General features: G+C 49.5%; 2 protein-coding genes across 2 annotated transcripts in view; one reads left to right on the top strand and one right to left on the bottom strand.

Annotated features, from left to right (window-relative positions):
• The window catches only part of LOC119965058 (dedicator of cytokinesis protein 2-like), a 759,716-nt gene that overhangs the window by 49,344 nt on the left and 686,493 nt on the right, over window positions 1–23,879 (bottom strand). The gene's annotated exons all lie outside the window — the stretch shown is intronic.
• On the top strand, window positions 8,924–9,404 carry LOC119965060 (40S ribosomal protein S25-like). The gene has a single exon (XM_038795311.1). It carries the CDS (start codon window positions 8,955–8,957, stop codon window positions 9,330–9,332), a length of 378 nt encoding a protein of 125 aa, XP_038651239.1. The 5' UTR covers window positions 8,924–8,954; the 3' UTR covers window positions 9,333–9,404.

Here is a 23,879-nt window from a genome sequence, read left to right as displayed (position 1 = left end):
TAGGTGACAGGGGTTATCCGCTGAGGTCTTGGCTGATGACGCCGATACGGAGGCCTCAGACCAATGCGGAAACACGATACAACGAGGCCCATGCAGCAACCAGGGGTGTGGTGGAGCGCTGCCTTGGCCTCCTGAAGATGAGATTCAGGTGCCTGGACCGCTCCGGAGGGGCCCTGCAGTACCAGGCCGACAGGGTCGCTCGCATTGTAGTGGTCTGCTGTGCGCTGCACAACATCGCGATGCAGAGGGGAGATGACCTGTTGCAGGAGGCGGAGGGAGAAGCTAGTGGCAGTGGTGCCAGCACAGAGGAGGAGGAGGAGGAGGAGGAGGAGGAGGAGGAGGAGGAGGAGGAGGACGCTGGTGGAGTGGCGGGCGCAGCACGCAGACACGACCCAGGTGCTGGTGATGTCCAGGAGGCGGCACGACGGACCCGGCAAGGACGGCGGGCACGCGACGCCATGGTGGCAGCACGGTTCACGCATCGCATGTGACGTCCCCGATGAACACCAAACCACCACCTGCATCGCTAGTCATGCAGAGGGTCACCACACAACTGCCACCACCAAACCCCCCCCCCCCCCCTCAGTGTACACTGCTCCACTTCGACATGACGCTTATCACTGGGTCCAGACGGAATGGCACAACATTGATGGCTGTGTCAGCGGGTGTGATCAGTGCCATGTGGAATGATGACAGCCCGCTCTGCGAAGAGCTGTGAGCTCAGAATCGTTAGAGAGAGTCTGACCCATGGCAATAGCTGAACCATCCACCTTGGTGGCCGCTGAGTTCGTCACTGACACTCCATCACGTGCCTGCGTGGGCTAGCTGTGGGAGGGGGGTAGGGGCAGGGACTGCACACCCGGCACCGAGGTTTCACCACCCGCCACCCCCAGCGACACTCGGTCACCATCACGATTCCTGTGGCTGTGGAACAATCACACGGTATTACAAGTAAGGTGGAACAGTGTGTTTAATATTAACAATTATTTACAGGTGCCCTACCCCTACAACTAAACTGTGCCCTTCACCCGTGCCAACTTACTCAGTGTCTATCTTAGTTGCCTTACGGGCCCTACCACTACGTCTAAGTGAATCCCCAGATGATACAGCAGGAGTGGAGGGGGATTGCTGCGAATCGCCCCCCTCGACTCGTTTCTCCTTGGCCAAGCGTTTCCTGGGGCGACCCGGCCTTGATGGGCCAGGCTGCTCTGCGGGCGTCTCGGGTGACATTGTGCCACCCTGCTCTGCCTGCTGCCCACCCGATGCACCAGGGATGGGACGGGGGGAGGCCGAGAATTCCGGGACGTCCCGTGATGGAGTTAATGGGACGGGCCCCGAAACCTCCTCCTCCCTCGGGGAGCCCGGTGGCCCCCGGGCCTCACTTTGGGACAGAGGTGCGAGCGGGGAGGTTCCCCGTCGCACCACCGACACCTGGCGCTGCCAGTCCTGGAGGCCTGCAACGGTATCCACCAGGATCCGAAGGTTTGCAGAGACGGAGTCCAGGGAGTTAGACATTCCCGCCAGGGACTGTGCGATCTCAACCTGATTGTGCACGACGCCATCCAGCACATGTGTCAGGCGGTTGATGCTCTCGGCGACTGACTGCTGCGACTGGCCAATGACCTGCTGAGACTCGGCCATGGCCCGCAGGGCGCCGGCAATGTCGGTTTGGCTCTGGCACATTGCTGCCTGTGAGAGGGCAACCCTGTCCAGGGCCGAGGATGACGCGTGCACATTAATCCCAACGTCTTGCATAACCTGACCCATTGCCTCCACCGCGGATGCCACCCGTGCGGTGTCGGACTGGGTCTCTGCCATGAGCGGCACCACTCCCTGCTCTTGGACGCGGATCGACTCCTCTAACAGCGTCTGCAGAGTCTGGAAGGAAGCCCTCATCCCGTCATTGTTTCCCTGGGTTTCCTGAGGCATCGGCTGTGCGGGTGGGTTGAGAAACTCCAGGAACTCCGAAAACGTCTGGGAGCCAGCTGCATCCTGGGCCTGGTCTGGCCTCCGCGAGTCCGGGCCCTCTGTTGCTCCGACCTCCACCTGCTGTACCTGCTCATCTGTGATGTGACAACCAGACTGTGCCCCAGGAGACTCATCACTAAATAGGCCCGCCGGGGTGTGTATCTCTGGGATGATGGAAGTGGTGGGAGAAAGCAGTGCCGCAAGCCCGACGCTCTCAATGGTTAGGTCCTCGTCCAGGGTGTGGGGCCGCTCAGCGACAGGAGGGTTGTCCCTGGCCATTTCTGGTGGTGGTGGTGGACCTCGAACCCTCTGTGCGTCCTGGTCCGCAGATTGGGTTGGGGCAGATAGGGCTGCCCGCTGATCGGGCACCCTCTGTTGTGAGGCCCCGGGTGAGGTGGCGGCAGATTCGTGTCTCCGTCTGCAGCCAGACGGCCCTGGTCGTTCGGCATCACGTCCTAGGGAAGAGAATGAGACGGGTTATTTCGATTTGCTCGGCAGGCCGCTGGACGGTCCCAGTGGGCAGGGTGTGTGAAGGGACAGAGGATGGGGAGGTGTCCCAGTGGGCAGGGTGTGTGAAGGGACAGAGGATGGGGGGGGGGGAGGGTGTTTGTCAGGGAGGGTTGTCTCACTTGCTGCAGTTCCGCCAACCTCGCATTGCGCGATATCGCGGGTGGCAGACCCCCCAACAAGGTCCAGTGCCCTCTGTTCAAAGGTGCTGAGGGGGTGCATGTTGGGCGAACCCCCTCCAGTCTTGTGCCGCTCACGGTGGTTATGACCGGCCTTGGCCTGTTGGGGGAGGAAACATAGGTAGATCATTACAAACGGTAGGTCTCAGAAGTCCGTTCTGATACTGGCACAGTTTGGGGGGGGGGGGCAAGTTGTCATCAGATGATTGCATCTCTCCTCGGGGCCAGAGCGCTGGGTCTGTGACAACTTTGTGAACCACCCTCAAATAACTCTGCCCCAATCCCTCTCCCCCCCCCCCCGGGCAGTTAAGGGGGAGGGATGGTTGTGACTAGGGGGCACCCTCATGGCACTTACCCTGGCAGACCTGGTGAGGTCATGTAGCTTCTTTCGGCACTGCTCTGCTGAGCGAGGGGTCTGCCCCACAGCACTGACGGCAGCAGCCACGTCACGCCAGGCCTGGCGTACCGTGCTGGCAGGTTGGCGATGCCCTCTCCGCGGGCGGATGATGCCCCTCCTCTGCTCCACGGCATCGAGCAGCGCCTCGACGTCTGCATCAATAAAGCGAGGTGCAGCTCGCCTAGGCTCCGACATCCTGCCCGACAGATTCTGTGGTCGCCCGCGCCTTTTTACGGCGTCGGGCGGCGTCACATGGGCGGGTTCGTGTCGTCGTCGCGTTCCGTCGTCATCACGCACGTAATTGACGCGGCCGCGCTGCTAGCCCATTTCCAGGAAGTGAATCGGTCGGGAAATGAAGCCTTCGCGACCGTCGTAAAACGGTCCCGATTTTTACGACCGTTTGCCGACTTTCCGCGGGTGCGGAGAATTTCGCCCTAAGTGTCGAAACCCAGTTTAGTAGTGTAAATAAAATCATAGCTTTCTTAAGTAAAAGCTATACTGTGGTCTTTGTGGAACACTATGCAATCCATCTTAAATAAGCAACACAAAGAACACCACAGCATTCTTTCACTGCTCCTATACTGCATGGAGAAAGCATTTAAATAAGTGGCGAAAATCAACAGTAAACAGATCTAATTTACATTAATACCTGCTGTGTGTAAATAATAAAAGACAGTAATTAGTTACCAATTAATTTCAGATCACACTCATTCATCAGCTAATTAATACCAGACCACGAGTGATTTGATTAGTTTTAAATGCAAATTACAACTAATTTTGCATAAACGACTCAGGAATTGGAAACACAATTTCAACATTTGCGGATGACACCAAATCGGTGGAACATGGTTAATACTGGGGCAGGGGGAAGCGGGGTGGGGGCAGTGGAATGTGGTTAATACTGGGGGGGTGGGGGGGGGGGATTAAATAAAATACAGGACAATATTAATACACTTACACAATAGACATGCATTTAGCAAATGAACTTCAGTAATGATAAGTGGAGATAATACCGTTTTGGTGGAAAGAATAAGCAGGTCACATACTTCTTGAAAAATAAGTATTTAATTGAGATAGGTGAAGAGTGGGATCTCAGATTACAGCCTTACAGATCAGTAAAAGTAGAGCTGCGGGTTAATAAGGTTGTAAAAGAAGCTAGCACAGTGCTGGAGTTCAGATCTAGATGGACAAGACAAGACAAGTATTAAACTTGGGTACAGTCGTGGCTAAACTACATTTGAAGCACAGTGATCTATTCAGGTATTTGTAAAATTAAAAAAAATATATAGAGACACTAGAGAAGGTGCAAAGAATGATTCAAGAACTGAGTGGCCACACCTAGCAAGAAAAAGTAAACAGGCTGGGGTTCTTTTCCCAAGAGATAAAGTGACAGCATGATCTGCTAGTAACCTTAAAGATTCTGGGAGGTTTTAAAAGGGAAGATGTAGACAATATGGGCAAAATTTAATGATTGCGATAGGAGCTTCACTCTCCAGCTGGAGAACCAGCAGGGGTCCACCTTGCCACTTTGTGGAAGGCTGGCTGTATTAAGTACCCATCAGTCACTTCACAGGCCTCTGTTGGACCTTCTCCAGGATTAACAGATCTCCATTGCCATTGGCACCACTGGGAGCGGCACCTGATGGCACCCACTAGAGGCTCAGAATCAGCGAGGAACCTCAATCCACAGATGAATCAAAGCGGAATGAGGATCACACGGTGGGGGTCAAGCGAAGGAGGCAGGCAAGGAGGCAGGGGCAGAAAGGTGGCTTTCTGTGGTCCCCACTCCCTTCTCCATGCGGGTCCCACGATCAATTACTGAGCGCCTTTGAATGACGTACCCACGCCAGAAAGTCAGGTTCACTCTTTGGGCTTCTCATGAGGCAACACCCTTACCCAGCACTGGTTGAAAACCAGTGGCAGTGGACAGCGCCGGCCCTAGGGTTGCTGGCGCCCCCGGCAAGCTGAACTTCGGCGCCTTGGGGGGGGGGGGGGGGGGGGGGGCGGGCGGGGCGGGGGGGCCGAGAGGGGGGGCGGGGCCGAGAGAGGGGGCAGGGCCGAGAGGGGGCGGGGCCGAGAGGGGGTGGGCCGAGAGGGGGGCGGGGCCGAGAGGGGGGCGGGGCCGAGAGGGGGGCGGACCCGAGGGGGGGGCGGGGGGACGGACCCGAGGCCGGGGGGGGGGGGGGCGGACCGAGGGGGCGGACCGGGGGGGGAGCGGACAGAGGGCGGGAGTGCGGCCACCCTGGGGGAGTGCGGCCACCGCGCATGCGCTGGTTGGCACCGGCCCAACTGCGCATGCGCGGGACCCGAGTCTCTGGCGCCCCCTAGCACATTGCGCCCCGGGCGACTGCCCGAGTTGCCGGTGCCTTGAGCCGGCCCTGGCAGTGGAATAAGCCTGATAAGTGGGCATCAGTTTCCCGCTTCAGGGCCTCAACTGGCTCTTGTGTGGGAAGGCCATTCTGGAGCTCTTCCCACCCTTACATAATGGGGCAGAGGCAGGAAAGTAGGTCCCTGCGCAGCACCCTCTCATCGTATTACATGCCCCCTATCTCTTGGGTGGGGTGGGGGGACCCGGTGCATTAAATTCCACTCCAAATTTCCAATTGCAGATGAGACCTGAACCAAGGGAACATAAATATTACATAGTTCCTAAGAGGGAACTTATTTACCCAAGAGCAATTATAATGTAGAACCCGCTTACGGAGAGAGTCGCTGAGGTGGATGTTGGGGGAGTTTTCAAGGGGAATCTGGATAAACACATGGGAGAAAATGGAACAAAGGATATATTTATGAGTTAGATGAAGAGGGGTAGGAGGAGCATTGATCTGTTGACCAAATGACCTGTTACTGTGCTGAAAATATTTTATATTTCATACTTTGTGTGCCCCTTTGGATAATAAAATCCAAAATGCTGCTATGAGTCATTCATCTCAAACTGGCAGCTGCATTTACCTACATAGCAGTGGCTACACTTCAAAAGTGACTTAAAATGTCACTAACAGAATGAGGAGAGAGATTAGGAAAAATGCCCTGACAAATGAGCCTGTTGGTGCATGGAACACTTTGCAATGGGACAGATTGAGGCACAGCAATCCCTGATTTGCATTAAAATGGCAGCCCTAATTATGTGTTCAAGGCTGTAGTGTTTCATGATTCCACAGCTTTCTGACATAGAGGCAATTGAGCTAAACTAACAGATAATTAGAGTATTGACTTGGTGTGCACCGTTCCGTTCTCTGTACTATCATAAGCATAGAGGCACTGAAGGAGGTGCAAATGAAAATTAAAAAGGGATGATACAAGAACTAAAAAGTTAGGCAAAGGACTATTGCTTGGATTTTCATCCTGACGTCTGTTATCATAAAATGTTTTGAGCGGCTAATCATGAGATGGATCAACGCCAGCCTCCCAGACGGTCTCGATCCATTGCAGTTCGCCTATCGCCCCAACCAATCCACAGCAGATGCTGTCTCTCTGGCCCTACAATCAACACTCGAACACGTCGACAACAAGGACACCTACGACAGACTGCTGTTCATACACTGCAGCTCCGCCTTCAACACCATTATCCTGACAAGACTAATAACTAAACTCTGCAATCTTGGACTTGATCCCTCCCTGTGCAGCTGGCTCCTTGACTTCCTTACCAACACACCGCAATCTGTCAGGATAGGTAACAGCACCTCCTTCACTATAACCCTTAACACTGGAGCCCCGCAAGGATGTGTACTCAGTCCTCTGCTGTACTCCCTATACACACACGACTGTGTGGCAAGATTTAACTCCAATGTGATCTATAAATTTGCAGATGATACGACTGTGGTGTGTGGTATCTCAAACAACAACGAATCAGAGTCCAGAAGGGAGATAGATAACTTGGTTGCATGGTGTACCAAAAACAACCTCTTTCTAAATGTTGGGAAGACCAAGGAACTGATCATCGACTTCAGGAGGTGTAGCACAACACACACCCCTGTCTACATCAATGGCTCCGAAGTGGAGATGGTCGATAGCTTCAGAATCATAGAATTTACAGTGCTGAAGGAGGCCATTTGGCCCATCCAGTCTGCACCGGCCCTTGAAAAGAGCACCCTACCCAAGCCCACACTTCCACCCTATCCCCGTAACCAACTTAACCTTTTTGGACACTAAGGGCAATTTAGCATGGCCAATCCACCTAACCTGCAGCTCTTTGGACTGTGGGAGGAAACTGGAGCACCGGAGGAAAACCACGCAAACACAGAGAGAACCTGCAGGATCCACACAGACAGTGACCCAAGCCAGGAATCAAACCTGGACCCTGGAGCTGTGATAAACTGTGCTAACCACTGCTACCATGCTGCCCTTTACGTTCCTGGGGGTCACCATCATCAACAGTCTGTCCTGATCTACTCACATTGATGCAACAGTCAAGAAAGCCTAACAACGTCTCTACTTCTTACGGAAGCTAAAGAAATTCTGCATGTCTGCATCGACTCTCGCAAACTTCTACAGATGTGTCATAAAGAGCATCCTATCCGGCTGCATTACAGCCTGGTATGGCAACTGCTCGGCCCAAGATCGCAAGAAACTGCAGTGTGGTGAACTCAGCCCAACGCATCACACAAGCTTGCCACCCTCCTATTGATTCTGTCTATACCTTCCACTGCCTCAGGTAGGCAGACAGCATTGTCAGAGACCCCTCCTACCGAGGCTTTACCTTCTTTCAGATCCTTCCATCAGGCAGAAGACATCCAGACATAGGAACAGCTTCTTCCCCATGGCTACAAGACTCCTCAAAGACTCTCCCTCGGACTGATTTGTTCCCTGTAAGAACACTATTCACAATGCCCTATGTTGCTCTCCAATCACTATTTGCTGATGCACCATTTATCAATGTACTCGGTCAATTATTCTTTTGTCTACGATGTACGTACTGTGTACGTTCCCTTGGCCGCAGAAAAATACTTTCCACTGTACTTCAGTACATGTGACAATAAATATCAATCATCATAATCTTTGAAATGGGAACCGGAAGTTGGGAAAATTTCATCAGGTGGGGGCTGGAAGCGGCCAGTTGACCAAGGAAGACGTTCAGCCATAGGGGCAGCCAGATGTTGAGACCAGCTGTTTAAAAGGGCCATCTTAGTGCTGTGGCATTTTGTCTCAGTGAAAATTAAAGCAGAAAAATTTTCCATCCCTCACACATTGTTCACGCCCCATCCATGAACCGTATGTCCCCTCCCATCCTCAAAGGCCCCCATGTCAATATATGTCCCTCCCCCCACTCCCCATGGCCTTCATGCCCCTTATGCCAAGCTTTGGCAAGCTTTCCCCGTGTGTGCGTGGGTTTCCTCCGGGTGCTCCGGTTTCCTCCCACAGTCCAAAGATGTGCGGGTTAGGTGGATTGGCCATGATAAATTGCCCGTGGTGTCCTAAAAAGTAAGGTTGGGGAGGGGGGGGGGGGTTGTTGGGTTGCGGGTATAGGGTGGATACGTGGGTTTGAGTAGGGTGATCATTGCTCGGCACAACATCGAGGGCCGAAGGGCCTGTTCTGTGCTGTACTGTTCTATGTTCTATGTCTGGTGACCCATTATGCACTGTATAGAACCAATTAAAAATGCTTTCAAAAAGATTAATTCATTTGCAACTTTCCACTATGTTAAAAATAAGTCCTTTTACTACATGATCTTAAAAGTGTCAACCGATCAGACCCCAATAGCTGAAACTATAATCACTTGAAACTTCTTAACCTTATATAAATAAATATTGTAAAACTGAAAGCAAAGCTCAGAGAGCTAAAGATGTCAATAAGACAATATTTTCTCTGGGGCTTGGGTATCTTAGTTCTCTAATAGATGTCTGGCCTCTCAGCCAAGAATTCTGAATGAAGCTTTTCCACGCCGACATCTTGAAGCGACAACATGCCTCCTAAAGATGACAAGAAGAAGAAAGATGGAGGGAAAGGAGGCAAAAAAGATAAAGATCCAGTAAACAAAACTGGAGGCAAGGCCAAGAAGAAGAAGTGGTCCGAAGGAAAAGTGAGAGATAAGCTGAACAACTTGATCCTGTTTGACAAGGCCACATATGATAAACTGCTGAAAGAGGTGCCGAACTATAAACTCATCACGCCTGCAGTTGTCTCTGAAAGACTAAAGATCAGAGGTTCTCTGGCCAGGGCTGCCCTACAGGAGCTGCTTGCGAAAGGTATGATCAAGCTGGTGTGCAAACACAGAGCACAGGTTATCTACACACGAAACACCAAGGGAGGGGATGCACCTGCTGCTGCAGATGATGCTTAAACAGGTTCTGGGATGAATTGAAGATATTTAGATACAAATGTAAAATAAAACTGTTGTACCACAAAAAAAAAATTCTGAATGAAGTTGGCTCTGAGCCTCAAAATCCATTAGTCTGTTGAAAGAGCTTCCTACTATCACTCCATCTGAGATTAACCAATTCGCCACAGGAGAGCAGTCATGTTTGTATGACTCAATTCCATACCAGCCACTACAAATACTAAATGATTCTTTGGGAAGCCTTGTTGTTTGGATTATTGAAAGTCTTTGTAAAAATAAATTCTACCTGACATGCAGAACAATGTGCAGTCTCGATATACAAAAAGACAACATCACCTAAACCCATTGTTGGATTGATCGCTCTCTAGTGAGCTAACTTTATGAAAGTATTACAATTATATATTTACTTTTCCAGTTAAAGCATGAATTGCGGTTACATGCATTGTTTGACTCAAAGGCCAAAGTTACTTTATTTGAAGTTTTTACAGAGGAATACCATTTAACATCATAATAAAATGGGATGCACGTTAAAAAATAGATTCAATTGCATTTCCTCTCTATTGCAAATTGTCAGCTCTTTGTTGTGGATCCTGGTCGACATAATGAAGTGAAAGATTCACCTTCAGAACATATGCTTTGGGATTGACAAGTCTCCCAGTCACCTTGACAACAATGATGCTTCTTCATGCGGCTTTCTTGAAGGAATGTCACTGAATGTGAGCATATGGTTTCATCAGCTTTCTGTCCAGCCTCGGGGGAACCAATGTTGACACAAAGACAACATGATGTCTTCTGCTGTATTTCTGGCCTTCCCAATGGGCTGAACTTGGTTGTTTTGTCAGCATGATCAGGTTATAATGTAAATGGCATGTATTTGTTGTCAGCCGAGGCACACTGGCCTCTAGTTCTGAAGGTTGGCTGTTCAAGTCCCACTACAGAAACTGGAGTGTATAAATCAAAAAACCCTCGTGTAGCAATGGGGGCAATGCTATTGTTCAGGTGAGATTAAATCAATGTCCTGGTCCCCTCAGGTGAGTGGAATATATCCAAGGACATTATTTTGAAGAAAAGGAGGGGAGTTCTCCCCATGTCCTTGCCAATGTTTATACCTCAACAACAATAAAACACATTTGGCAGGATTTCCCCACCCCCGCAGCATGTTTGCCGGTAGCAGAGGCGCCTCTCCATTGATAGTTGGTGGGATCTTCCTGTTCCACTAATGTCCACAGTGATTTGCGTGGCGGCCAGGGAGCACAGTGCTGGAGGCGTCACCTTTGACGGTACCTGAAAATCCTGCCGATGGGAAGGTACGGAAAACCCCCCCCCCATTATCTGCCCGGCATTACTATGCTGTTTCTGAAGCTTCCTTTGCACAAATTGGCTGCAATGTTTTCTGCATGGCAGCGACTACACTTTGCAGTCGCCCGGGGGCCGGTGTGGAGAAGACAACCTATGCGCTTGCGCAAAATCACGCCGGCCGTGGCGCGCATGCGCGAACTCGCGCCAGCTGTGATGGCGCCCCAGCGTTTACGACGGCATCAACACTTAGCCCCAGGATCGGAGAATCGCGCCCGGGGCCTCTGATCGTGCAGCATTCTTTTAGTACTGCTCCAAAGCAAGAGTTGGCTTAAACTGTGCTCAAGTGTCTTGCATTGGTGTTTAAAAACCTTCCGACACATGAAAGGCTGGTTCCAACAGAACCAAAACTGTAACGTAAGTTAATGTGAAATCGATTGGAATGGGAATTCCCAAAGCGTGCCTCCTGCGAGTGCTACTTCTGGTCACGAAATTCCAGTTGACGAATCAGCCCAGAGATATCTCTTTCTTGCTTCAGCCATGTCTGGGAAAGATTAACTGTAACTGACCATTTCCATAGTATGTCTGGAGCTTGAACGGTACACCTGATTAGTGCAATGGACTAGCCATATAAATATGGAGGTGGCACAGTAGCACAGAGGCTAGCAATGTAGCTTCACAGCTCCAGGGTCGAAGGTTCAATTCCCCACTGGGTCACTGTCTGTCCGGAGTCTCCACATTCTTGCCGTGTCTGCGTGGGTTTCCTCCGGGTGCTCCGGTTTCCTCCCACAGTTCAAAGATGTGCTGGTTAGGTGGACTGGCCATGCTAAATTACCCTTCGTACCCAAAATGTTACATGGGGTTACTAGGTTCCGGGGATAGGGTGGAGGCATGGGCTTAAGTAGGGTGCTCTTTTCAAGGGCCAGTGCAGACTCGATGGGCCAAATGGCCTCCTTCTGCACTGTAAATTCTATGAATTCTAAATACTGTGGCTACAAGAGCAGGTCAAAGGCTGGGGATTCTGCAGTCAGTAGCCCACTTCCTGACTCTCCAAAGCATGTGCACCATCCACAATACACAAGTGAAGAATGTGATAGAATACTCTCCAATTGCCTGGATGAGTTTGGCTCCAACAACACTCAAGAAGCTCAATACCATCCTTTAAAAAAAATTATATACAGGATGTGGGTGTTGCTGGCTGGGCCAGCATTTATTTCCTATTCCTAGTTGCCTTTGAGAAAGTGGTAGTGAGCTGCTTTGTCCTGGATGGTGTGTACCATCTACAAGATGTCTTCACCAAGTCACCTTTGCCGGTACCTTCCAAACCCACAACCACTACCAACTCGAAGATAAAGGGCACAATACACATGGGAACACCACCACATGGAGGTTCCCCTCCAAGTCACTCACCATCCTGATTTGGAAATATAGAATCATTGAATCATACAATGAGTTTGTACATTCTGCCCTTGTCTGCGTGGGTTTCACACCCACAACCCAAAGAAGTGCAGGTGGACTGGCCATGCTAAATTGTCCCTCAATTGAAAAGAAAATTGGGTACTCTAAATTCATTAAAAAAAATAAAATCATACACTGCAGAAGGAAGCCATTTGGCCCATGGAGTCTGCACAGCCCTCAGAAAGAGCACCCTACTTGAGTCCATGCCTCCACCCTATCCCTTGTAACCCTAATAAGGGGCAACGCAGCATGGCCAATCCACCTACCCTCCATATCTTTGGACTGTGGGAGGAAACCGGAGCACCCAGAGGAAACCCGCGCAGCAACGGGGAGAAAGTGCAAACTCCACACAGTCACCCGAGGCCAGAATTGAATCCGGGTCCCTGGAGCTATGAGGCAGCAGTGCCAACCACTGTGCCATCGTTCCTTCAATGTCACTGTATTAAAATCTTGGAACATCCTCCCTAACAGCACTGTGGGTGTACCGACATCACATGGGCTGCAGTGGTTCAAGCACCACCACCTTCTCAAAGGCAATTAGGAATGGCAATGACTTGCCTAACCAACGACACCCACATCCCATGAATTAATAAACAAAGTGAATTCTAGAAAGAGTTCGGATTGACACTTGAGTGCCATAACGAGGCAAATACTTCCCAAAGGCCACACTTACAGATGAGGTGTTAAAGTAAAGCTCAGAGTATCTGTTCCGAATGTAGCTCTCATTAGAGTGATGTATCCTGGCCACCATTCTAGCCTCTGACAACATGACACAAAATTGGAGATTCATTAATTTACTGCTTTTGGGACCTTATTTAGCTCTGACTGGCTGTCATGTTTGTTTTCAAAGCAACAATGACTGTTCTTCAGAAGTAATCCTTTGCAATCAATTGTTTTCAAACATTCTGAGAACATTGTGCGGTGTTACAGAAATGTGAACTTTCCCGGTTTGCTACCAGTCATTCACGATGGGAATGATCGGACCAGAATGTGTTGTAAAAAGAAGTGACGCTGATGGCGTCACTGTTATTTATTTGGAAATTGGACACGTGGGTACAAATGTACAGCTAAAGCCAAAGATACGCAAGTTGCATCCATCCTGTGCCACTCTGCAATGAAGTGAACTATTGCCAGTCATGGTCTCTGATTCTTAACACTCCTGCAATGCTCTTAGCTGAATGTCCTGGGGGTCTCAAGATGGGTCCAGCTGAATTGCTCTAGCAGAAAGCCAACATAGACATGATGAGTAGAATAGTCGCCTTCGGCGCTTTAACCATTCAATGATTCTATGAACAGAATAACACAAGAAATAGAGACAGAGGTAGGTCACATGGTCTGTCGAGCCTGCTCCAACATACAATACGATCATGACTGATCTCGGGTTTAAGTCCGCTATCCCACTTGCTCCCCATATCCCTTGATTTCCTGAGAGATCAATAATCTGTCTCTACTGCCTTTTAATCTATGCAACAATGGAGTGTCCCACAGCCCTCTGGGGATGGAGAATTACAAAGATTCACAACTCTTTGAGTGAGGCAATTTCTGCTCATCTCAGTCCTAAATGATCAGCCCCTTATCGTTATCCTGAGATTTTGCCCTCCATGTTTTGATTTTCCAACCAATGGAAACAATCTCTCAGCGTCCACCCTATCAAACCCCTTTTGTAGGTTTCACTGAGATCACCTCACATTCTTGTAAATTCCAGAGAATATCAGCCCAATTTACTCAGCCTCTCATCATGGAACAACTCTCATCCACGGGACCAATTCAGTGACTCTTAACTGTATTCCCTCCAATGAATGTTCTTAAATGTGGAAACCCAAACTTATTCTTATTCATTTGCAGGATGAAGGCTTCACTGGGTAGGCCAGCATTTATTGTCCACCTCTAATTCCCCTTGAGAAGGTTGTAGCAAGCTGCTCTTGAACCACTGCAGTCCATGCGGTGTAGGTACATCCACAGTGTTGTTCGGGAGGGAATTCTAGGATTTTAACCCAGTGACAGTGAAGGGACTGCAATATATTTCCAAGTCAGGATAGTGAGAGACTTGGAGGGGAACTTTTGGGTGCTGGTGTTCCCATGTGTCTGCTGCTCTTGTCCTTCTGGATCATAGCAGTCATGAGTTTGGAAGGTGCTGCCTAAGGAGCCTGCACGCAGTTCTTCAGATCTATTCTCACTAGAACCCTACACAATTGCAGCAAGAATCATTTATTCCTGTACTCCAATCCATTTACAATAAAGGCCAGTCATTTACCTCCCACATTGCTTGCTACTGCATGCTAACTTTCTGCATTGCATGTACAAGTACACTCAAGTCTCTTTAAACATCAACACTTACAAGTTTCTCACCTTTCAAAAAACATTCTGCTTTTCTATTCTTATGAGCAAAGTGAATAACTTCACGCTTCTTTGCATTATATTCCATCTGCCATCTTGTTGCCCACTCACTTAATCTGTCTTTATCTCTTTGCAAACTTTCCGTGTCCTCCTTGCAGCTTATCTTTCCACCTTACATTGTCGTGTCGCAAACTTAGCTATGTTTTCTCTGTCTCTTCCTCCAAGTCATTAATATGGATTATGAACAGCGCAGTTCCACAAGAGCAGCCTCTTGCCATCTGCCTCCCCATTCAGATGTACAGAATGACGTGATGTTCCTGTATTGTTGAACACCACTTGGAAGAAGCACTGAGGGTAGCAGCAAAAAAGAATGGACATTGGGTGGGCAACGTCAATGACGGAACTGGTTGGGTTCTGTAACTACATCTCTACCTAAATCCAAAGTTCCATCTGATTTATCTTTTAATCTCCAACATAATAGAAACATCCATCGCACTGTAAAAATAACTTAAATTGAAATTATGGGCGGAATTTACCAACCACCATGTTTCTCGGTGGCGGAGGCGGCCCGCCAGTGGGATTTTCTGTTCCGGGTGTTGTCAATGGGATTTTCCATTGACTGTACCCTCGTCACCGGGAAACCCGTGCACCATTGGTGGGACCGGAATATATTGCCGCCATGAACAGCTGGTAAATTCCACCCTATGTCTTCTGAAATTATGAAATTAAAAATGAAAATCACCTATTGTCACGAGTAGGCTTCAATGAAGTTACTGTGAAAAGCCCCTAGTCGCCACATTGCGCGCCTGTCTGGGGAGGCTGGTATGGGAATGGGGTTGATAGGGTAGACATAAGGTAGATATCACAGACTCATAAAATCTTTACAGTGCAGAAGGAGTCCCTTCAGCCCATCGAGTCCACACTGGTTCTCTGAAAGATAATTCTACCCAGTCCCACTTAAGGGGAGTGAGACTGGGTAGAATTATCTTTCAGAGAAACATGCGACGGGTTAGTCGGTAAATTCCACCCAAAATTTCAGTTTAAGTTTGGTAACCTTGCATATTCTTTTTTTTCACATAGCAATCCAATTCTCTTTTGAATACTTCAAGCAAACCTGCCTCCACCACCCTCTCAGCAAGTTCATTCCAAACTCCAACCACCCTGTGTGTGAAAACATTTTTTTGTCACATCACTTTTGCCCATAATTTTGAACCTGTTCTCTGTACTTCTTCATGTACAGACAGACTATTGGCGGTTGTGGCAAGGACTAAACAACATAACGGGCTACAAAGTTTGGTCCCAGGTTCGATTCCCGGCTGGGTCACTGTCTGTGTGGAGTCTGCACGTCCTCCCCGTGTGTGCGTGGGTTTCCTCCGGGTGCTCCGGTTTCCTCCCACAGTCCAAAGATGTGCGGGTTAGGTGGATTGGCTATGCTAAATTGCCCGTAGTGTCCTAAAAAGTAAGGTTGGGGGGGGGGGGGTTGTTGGGTTACGGGTGTAGGGTGGATACGCGGGTTTGAGTAGGGTCATCATTGCTCGGCACAACATCGAGGGCTGAAGGGCCTGTGCTGTACTGTTCTATGTTCTATGTTCTAATGCGAAGCCGAGCAGTATCTCCGGCAGCAGCGCACCCCTCCCCGATGAACTTAATGCATTCTATGCTCGGTTCGAGCAGGTAACCAACAATCCGCTGTCAAGGGCCCCAGCAGCCCATAATTCACCTATACCCACCATCGCAGCTTCCGAAGTCAGATCGGCCTTCCTGAAAGTGAACCTGCAGAAGGCAACGGGCCCGGACGGGATCCCTGGTCGTGCACTCAGAGCCTGCACAGACCAGCTGACAGAGGTATTCACAGACACCTTTAACCTGTCCCTACTCCACTCCAAGGCCCCCACCTGCTTCAAGAAGACCACCATCATACCGGTACCAAAGGAGAACCAGGCAACGTGCCTCAATGACTACTGCCCGGTGGCCCTGACGGCAGTTTTAATGAAGTGCTTCAAGAGGCTGATCATGAAGCGCATCACCTCCATACTCCCGGAACGCCTTGACCCAATTCAATTCGCATACCGTCGCAACGGGTCCACATCAGACGCCATTTCCCACACCCTACACTTATCCCTAGAGCATCTCGAAAACAAGGACTCCTACATCAGACTCCTATTTATTGACTACAGCTCCGCCTTCAACACCATAATCCCAGCCAAGCTCATATCAAAGCTCCAAAACCTAGGACTTGGCTCTCCACTCTGCAACTGGATCCTCGATTTTCTGACCAACGGACCACAATCAGTAAGAATGAACACCAACACCTCCTCCACAATAGTTCTCAATACCGGTGCCCCGCAAGGCTGCGTACTTAGCCCCCTACTCTACTCCCTGTACACACACGACTGTGTGGAAAAACTTGGTTCCAACTCCATCTACAAGTTTTTCTGACGATACGACCATAGTGGGCCGGATCTCGAATAACGACGAGTCAGAATACAAGAGGGAGATAGAGAACCTGGTGGAGTGGTGTAATGACAACAATCTCTCCCTCAATGACAGCAAAACTAAAGAGCTGGTCATTGACTTCAGAAAGCAAAGTACTGTACACACCCCTGTCAGCATCAACGGGGCTGAGGTGGAGATGGTTAGCAGTTTCAAATTCCTAAGGGTGCACATCACCAAATATCTGTCCTGGTCCACTCACGTCGACACTATCATCAAGAAAGCACAACGGCGGCTATACTTCCTCAGAAAACTAAGGAAATTCGACATGTCCACATTAACACTCACCAACCTTTACAGATGCACCATAGAAAGCATCCTATCGGGCTGCATCACAGTCTGGTATGGCAACTGCTCGGCCCAGGACCGCAAGAAACTTCAGAGAGTCGTGAATACCACCCAGTCCATCACACAAACCTGCCTCCCATCCATGGACTCCATCTACACCTCCCTCCCACCCGGCTTACTCACTTTTCCAACTTCTTCCATCGGGCAGGAGGTACAGAAGTCTGAGAACACGCACGGACAGACTCAAAAACAGCTTCTTCCCCACCGTCGTCAGACTCCTAAATGACCCTCTTATTGACTGACCTCATTAACACTACACCCTGTATGCTTCAACCGATGCCAATGCTTATGTGGTTACATTGTATATCTTATGTTGCCCTATTATGTATTTTCTTGAATTTTGTTTAATTCCCTTTTCTTCCCATGTACTGAATGATCTGTTGAGCTGCTTGCAGAAAAATACTTTTCACTGTACCTCAGTACACGTGACAATAAACAAATCCAATCCAATCCAATCCAATGTACTCTTGAGAGGGAACAACTTCTCAGTATTTACCCTGTCCACACCCCTCAGGACCTTGAATAACAATCTCCCCTCAGCCCTCGTTTCTCTAAAACCTTGCCAATCTATCCTCATAGCTACAGCTGTTTATCCCTGGAATCATTCGGGCAAATCTCTTCTGTACTCTCTCCAATGCCTTCACCTCTTTCTGCAAGTAGAGTTCCCAGAACTGCACGCAGTACTCCAGATAAGGCCGAACAAGTGTCTTATGACCTAAAAATAATCTAATAATAATAATCTTGATCGTCACAAGTAGGCTTACATTAACACTGCAATGAAGTTACTGTGAAAAGCCCCTAGCCGCCACATTCCGGCGCCTGTTCAGGTACACAGAGGGAGAATTCAGAATGTCCAAATTTTCTAACAGCATGTTTTTCGGAATTTGCGGGACGAAACCGGAGCACCCGGAGGAAATCCATGCAGACACAGGGAGAATGTGCAGACTCCACACAGACAGTGACCCAAGCCAGGAATCAAACCTGGGACCCTGGCGCTGTGAAGCAACAGTGCTAACCACTGTGCTACCGTGCACATCCTTAGTCAATGCCTATTAATAAAATCTATGATAGAGTATGTTTTATAAACTGTTCTCTCAACATGCCTTGCCACCTTCAATGACTTACATATTGAGGTCCCTTTGTTCCTAGTGTGTGTGTGTGTGTGTGGATGGGGGGAACTCATCAATAGGGGAACTCAAGAGAAATGTCTTTATACAAAAGAGTGTAAAGAATGTCAAACTCTCTTCCGCAGGGAGTAATGAGATGAATAGCAGAGGTGCATTTATGAAGAATATAGATCTAAATGTGAGGGAGAAAGGAATAGAAGGACATGCTGACATGGCGAGATGAAAAGTGTAGGAGCTGACTGGTGCGGAAAATCAGCACAGGCATAAATTAGTTGGGCAGAAAAGTCTGTTTCTGTGCTGGAAATTCTAGACAATTCTCTGTCCCGCCATCCAAAAGGATTCAGAAACACTTTCCAGGGGCGGAATTCTCCGACCCCCGGACCAGAGAATCGCCCGGGGCCGGGGTCAATCCCGCCCCCGCCGTGTCCCGAATTCTCCGCCCCTGAGATTTGGCGGGGACGGGAATCGTGCCACGCCGGTCGGCGGGCCCCCCGCGTCGGTCTTCGGGCCCCCCGCGGCGATTCTCTGGGCCGCGATGGGCCGAAGTCCCGCCACTGACAGGCCTCTCCCGCCGATGGGAATCAAAACACCTACCTGATCAGCGGGATTGACGGCGCGGGCGGGCTCCGGGGTCCTGGGGGGACACACGATCTGACCCCAGGGGGTGCCCCCACGAAGCCTGGCCTGCGATCGGGTCCCACCCATCGGCGGGCGGGCCTGCGCCGTGGGGGCACTCATTTTCTTCCACCCCGCCATGGCCTTCACCATGGCAGGGGCGGAAGAGACCCCCTCCCCTGCGCATGCGCTGGTATGATGTCAGCAGCCGCTGATGCACCGGCGCATACGCGGACTTCCGCCGGCCGGCGAAGGCCTTTTGGCCCCGGCTGGCGGGGATCCAAAGGCTGTTGGTGCCGGCCGGCGGAGCGGGAGCCACTCCGGCACGGGCCTAGCCCCTCAATGTGAGGGCTTGGCCCCTAAAGGTGCAGTGAATTCCGCACCTTTGGGGAGGCCCGAAGCCGGAGTGGTTCACGCCACTCCGTCCCGCCGGGACCCCCCGCCCCGCCGGGTAAGGGAGAATCCCGGCCCAGATCTTTCTCTGCCGTTTGAGGAAATAGATTGTCTGACACTGCTGGTCATTTTCCTTTCCACAAACCCTATATACTGATCAGCAAGAAGCAGCATCCAATGAAAAGCTCCCAATCATCCACCAATACTACTCTCCTTTACACAAAGAAAGAACACCATGGTGAATTTTCAGCAGTGGTGATAGTACACCAAGATTTAAATTACAACCTTCTATCAATTAGGTTTTTTGGTGCTATGAAGCTTTCTAAAAAAAAAATCCAGCTTTCTAAACAAAGGGCCAAGGGCTAATGTTTGTGATTTTATAACATGATTCGAATTAGAACTGAGGCAAGCCTGCACACTGCCGCTACCGTGGGTAGAATTGGCTCTGAATAGGGAAACAAAGGAAGAATTTTGTTCAGGGGATTGACTCAAAAGAAAATACAGAGGCACTGGGCAAGATTCTCTGGTCTCGGCAGCAGGAGGTGGTCTGCCGTTGGTTGGCAGTGAGATTTTCTGGTCCTGCCATTGTCAATGGGACTTCGCATTGACTCCATCCCACACCGCCTGGAAACCTATGGCGGGGTGGGCCATTGGCTGGACCGGAAGAAACCACTGGTGTGAACAGCCGGAAGATCTCGCCCACTGTTCCTTACCTCATAACTTATATAAAGTGTCACTTTACTTCTCAGTCTCTGGGACTAACGATAATGGGTTCAAGCCCTACCCAGGCCGATTTTCCAGTGCAGCCCTGAGGGAGTGCTGCGCCGTCAGAGGTGCGACTTTTGTGCAAAACAAGATTGTCCTCTGAAGATCCCACCCAGCACTTTTCCAAGAATAACAGGGAAATTTATCCAGTGTAATGGCCAATATTGATTCCCCCATCCTGCATTACTAAAAAACATTATCTGGTCATTATTAAATTGCTGTTAGTGGGTGTTTTCTGTGTGGAAGCTGGCCGCCGCATTTATTACAACTGTGACTTCCCTCCAATATGACCTTACTGGCTGTAAAAAAACTTTGAGACATCCCGGTGTCATGAAAGACACTATGGAAATGCCAAGTTCTTTCTTAACTCAACAGAATCAAAACATTGATTCCTGCTATTGGGAGCTGCTGTCCCCTTTTCTCTCCATAACACTACTCTGGCAACCCAGGCTAGAACCGAGAAAAACTGAAGAAAGAACATTGCAACCTTTGGATTATGTACACTGAAGCAAATCCTCAATCAGCCCAGGGATTCAGTTGTGAAAAATAGCAAGGAATTAAACTTGGAAACCATTTGCAGCAGAAACAAAAAGCTCCTATTAAGTGCAGAAGTAGCAAAGTACAGCTAACAAAGGATTAAGACTCGGAACAAATGAAATGTGACTGAGAACTGTTTCGAATGCCTGTCTGTTCGAATAATTTATTTCCACCAGAATTCTCAATTCCAAATTACAGTCATGTAAAATACAATTTTCTTCCCCCGCCAGTTATCTCTCTTTCTCTGTTCTCCTGCTCTCTGATGATAAGTGATGTTTGCAAAAGTGAATGAAACCGCTTACTGAATCTTTTTTAAAAACTTTCATTCACCGCCACACGTCCAGCCAGGACCAGTAAATAATGTCACCGAAAGGAAGTCAAGTCCATTTTCCCATAGCATTCAGTCCTCACTCCCTCTGACTGCGCCAAATTCATCCAGGGGCTGATTCTCCAGCTGCGTTTGGCCCGCCGCAGATTCCGCAGCGCCGACACTGGCACAGTGGCACTGCCAAGGGGAGAGGCCTGAAAGAGGACAGAGCCTGAAAGGGGCAGAGCTTGCAAGGGGGCATAAAGGAGGAGCATGAGGGGGGGGGGGGGGGGGGGGGGGGGGGGGGGGGGCATTTGGTGACCACATAACGGGGTGTCACTTACCTGGAAGGAGGGGCGCTGGTACTGGTGATTGGAGGGGGAGGCCTGAATGCTGGCATAAAGGGGCAGAGTCTGAAGAAAGACCCATTGGCAGGTCCCAATGCCAGCCATCCTTTAAGGGGGGAGGGGGGCGGGATTCATGCCGGCGAGGATGGTGGGATGAGGCACTGAAGCCATGATGCTGCCTCTTTGTGTGGGGTGGGAGGGGAAGGCTTTACTGTCTCTTTGAGACCAGGGGGCCCTTTAGAAAGGGTGCCCTGATCTCTGTGAAGCGGGCTGGTAGGCGTCTTTCGGCCCCACCACGCTTAGTGCAACTCTTGACCCCTCCAAAAGTGATTTACTGCAGATAGATTGTGATGGGAATCCCGTCACAACAGCCGACACGATTTACACTGGTTTTTTCATCCAAAATTGCACTTAGCCATGGGTGGTCCAAGGATGCCCCATATTGGGCTCTACACCGGGTGCTATGCTGAGCATGAGTCACCCGACTAGCTTTGCCACACCCGGCGTGATACGAAGAACAAAGAAAAGTACAGCACAGGAACAGGACCTTCGGCCCTCCAAGCCTGTGCCGACCATGCTGCCCATCTAAACTAAAATCTTCTACACTTCCTGGGTCCGTATCCCTTTATTCCCATCCTATTCATGTATTTGTCAAGATGCCCCTTAAATGTCACTATCGTTCCTGCTTCCACCACTTCCTCCGGCAGCGAGTTCCAGGCACCCACTGCCCTCTGTGTAAAAAACTTGCCTCTTACGTCTCCTCTAAACCTTGCCCCTCGCACCTTAAACCTATGCCCCCAAGTAGTTGACCCCTCTACCCTGGGAAAAAGCCTCTGACTGTCCACTCTGTCTATGCCCCTCATAATCTGGATCATGCCCTCGCTGAACATAATCCAGATAATGATATTTAGGTGAGCCATTAGGCTCATTTAAATACCAGTACACCACATTCAGTAGCTGCCCGGGAGTCAACTACCGTGCCTGTGAGACCTCAACTGGGTGGCCTTTAACACTAGTTTTCACAAGCGTCGACCAGCTGTGATGGCACCTCGGGGATCTTGCAGGCCAGTAGAGCCCCCAGGTGGTCGGGGACAGGTCAGGGTACTACCCTGGCACACACCTTGGACCAGGCACCTTCTCACTGCCAGTTCGGCACCCAGGCTTGAAGTGCAAAGGTGCCCGGGTACCAGTTTGACACTGCTAAGGGTCGGTGTCTGGGGGATCATTCTCATGAAAGGAGGGAGGGGTTTGATGACACAAAGAAAGGTTGGGAGGTGAAAGGGGAATCCTAAAGCTGCGGGGGGGGGGGTGGGGGGGGGGGGGGGTCGGAGGGTGGGGGGAGTCCTGAAAGAGGGAGGTGAAGAGATACGGGCAGTCATTCAAAATGGCGTCCTGACATTAAGTGACAAATGTGAATTTGCAAAGCCTGTGATGAAATCCTAAGGGAACATTGTGCACGCTTTGGGGATTGACCCACAGAAAACCAAGGTTATTAGAGAGTTCCCACAATCTGAAAATATTAAAGAATGACAAAGATTTCTTGGGATAGTCCATCAGTAGGCAAGTTCCGACCAAACATGGTAGAAATCAACAAACCCTATGATAGCTATTGAGACATCAATAGTGATGCTGGAAAATAGGAAATTGTTGATCTTTTCAAAAGCATTTTCCTAATTTCCCCAGAAATTCTAGTGCACTATGATCTGGAGTTGCCAGCAACTGCAGCACCGGACACATTGTGTGCAGGCTTAGATGCAAAGCTGTTTCAAGTTCAAAAAGATGGACAAAGAAGACCAATTGTTACACAAACAGAAATAGAGCAGAGATATGAGAAAGAAGCATTAGCGGCATGTGGGCCTGCGAGAAATTCCTCTAATGTGTAATGGGATTAAGGTTTAAAATTGACCACAAACCTTTAGTTACTTTCAACCTAAAGGAAATTGCAAAAATGTGACCTATAATTCAATATTTTAGATTCATGAGATACGATTCAGTTACTGAATATATCCAAGGGAAGTTGAACATAGGGAAGTTGAACAAGGGAAATTGACAGCAGATATATCATCAAGAATACCAGTGGAAAGAAACAAACTGGAAGACCTAAAGTTTATTGAAGAACTTGAAGCGTATACCCTTTCCCAAACATTCAGCAGCCCCTGAGAAGCGATTACAAGAAATTAAGTAAACAACAGCATGAAAAATTAGTAAAAATGAAAGAATAATGCTAGAATGAATGGGCTGATTATACTCCTAACAACCCAGTACATTGCCAATACTTCGAACCGAGGAAACAACTCACCATCATTACTGATTCTTCATTTTTAACGACAGGCTAATCATCCCTAAAATAGTTGGACTTGATATTCTCCAGAAAATCTATCACGGTCACTTGGGAATAGCGGAATGCTGGACAATAGCCCAACAGTCAGTCTGGTGACCAGGCATGAACTGCTCCACTGAAGAATTAATCATGAATTGCCTCACAGATGCAGGGTATCACCAAGAGCAGAGTGGATCACTGGCACCC

This window comes from Scyliorhinus canicula, chromosome 4 (assembly GCF_902713615.1).
Source record: "Scyliorhinus canicula chromosome 4, sScyCan1.1, whole genome shotgun sequence".
Taxonomy (NCBI): Eukaryota; Metazoa; Chordata; class Chondrichthyes; order Carcharhiniformes; family Scyliorhinidae; genus Scyliorhinus; species Scyliorhinus canicula.
The sequence above is the reverse complement of the archived record's forward strand: the minus strand, read 5'-3'. Positions and strand labels throughout refer to the sequence as shown.

Bases quoted from the DNA above. Each gene is read 5' to 3' on its own strand.
- LOC119965060 (XM_038795311.1), top strand. From the start codon at position 8,955: ATGCCTCCTAAAGATGACAAGAAGAAGAAAGATGGAGGGAAAGGAGGC.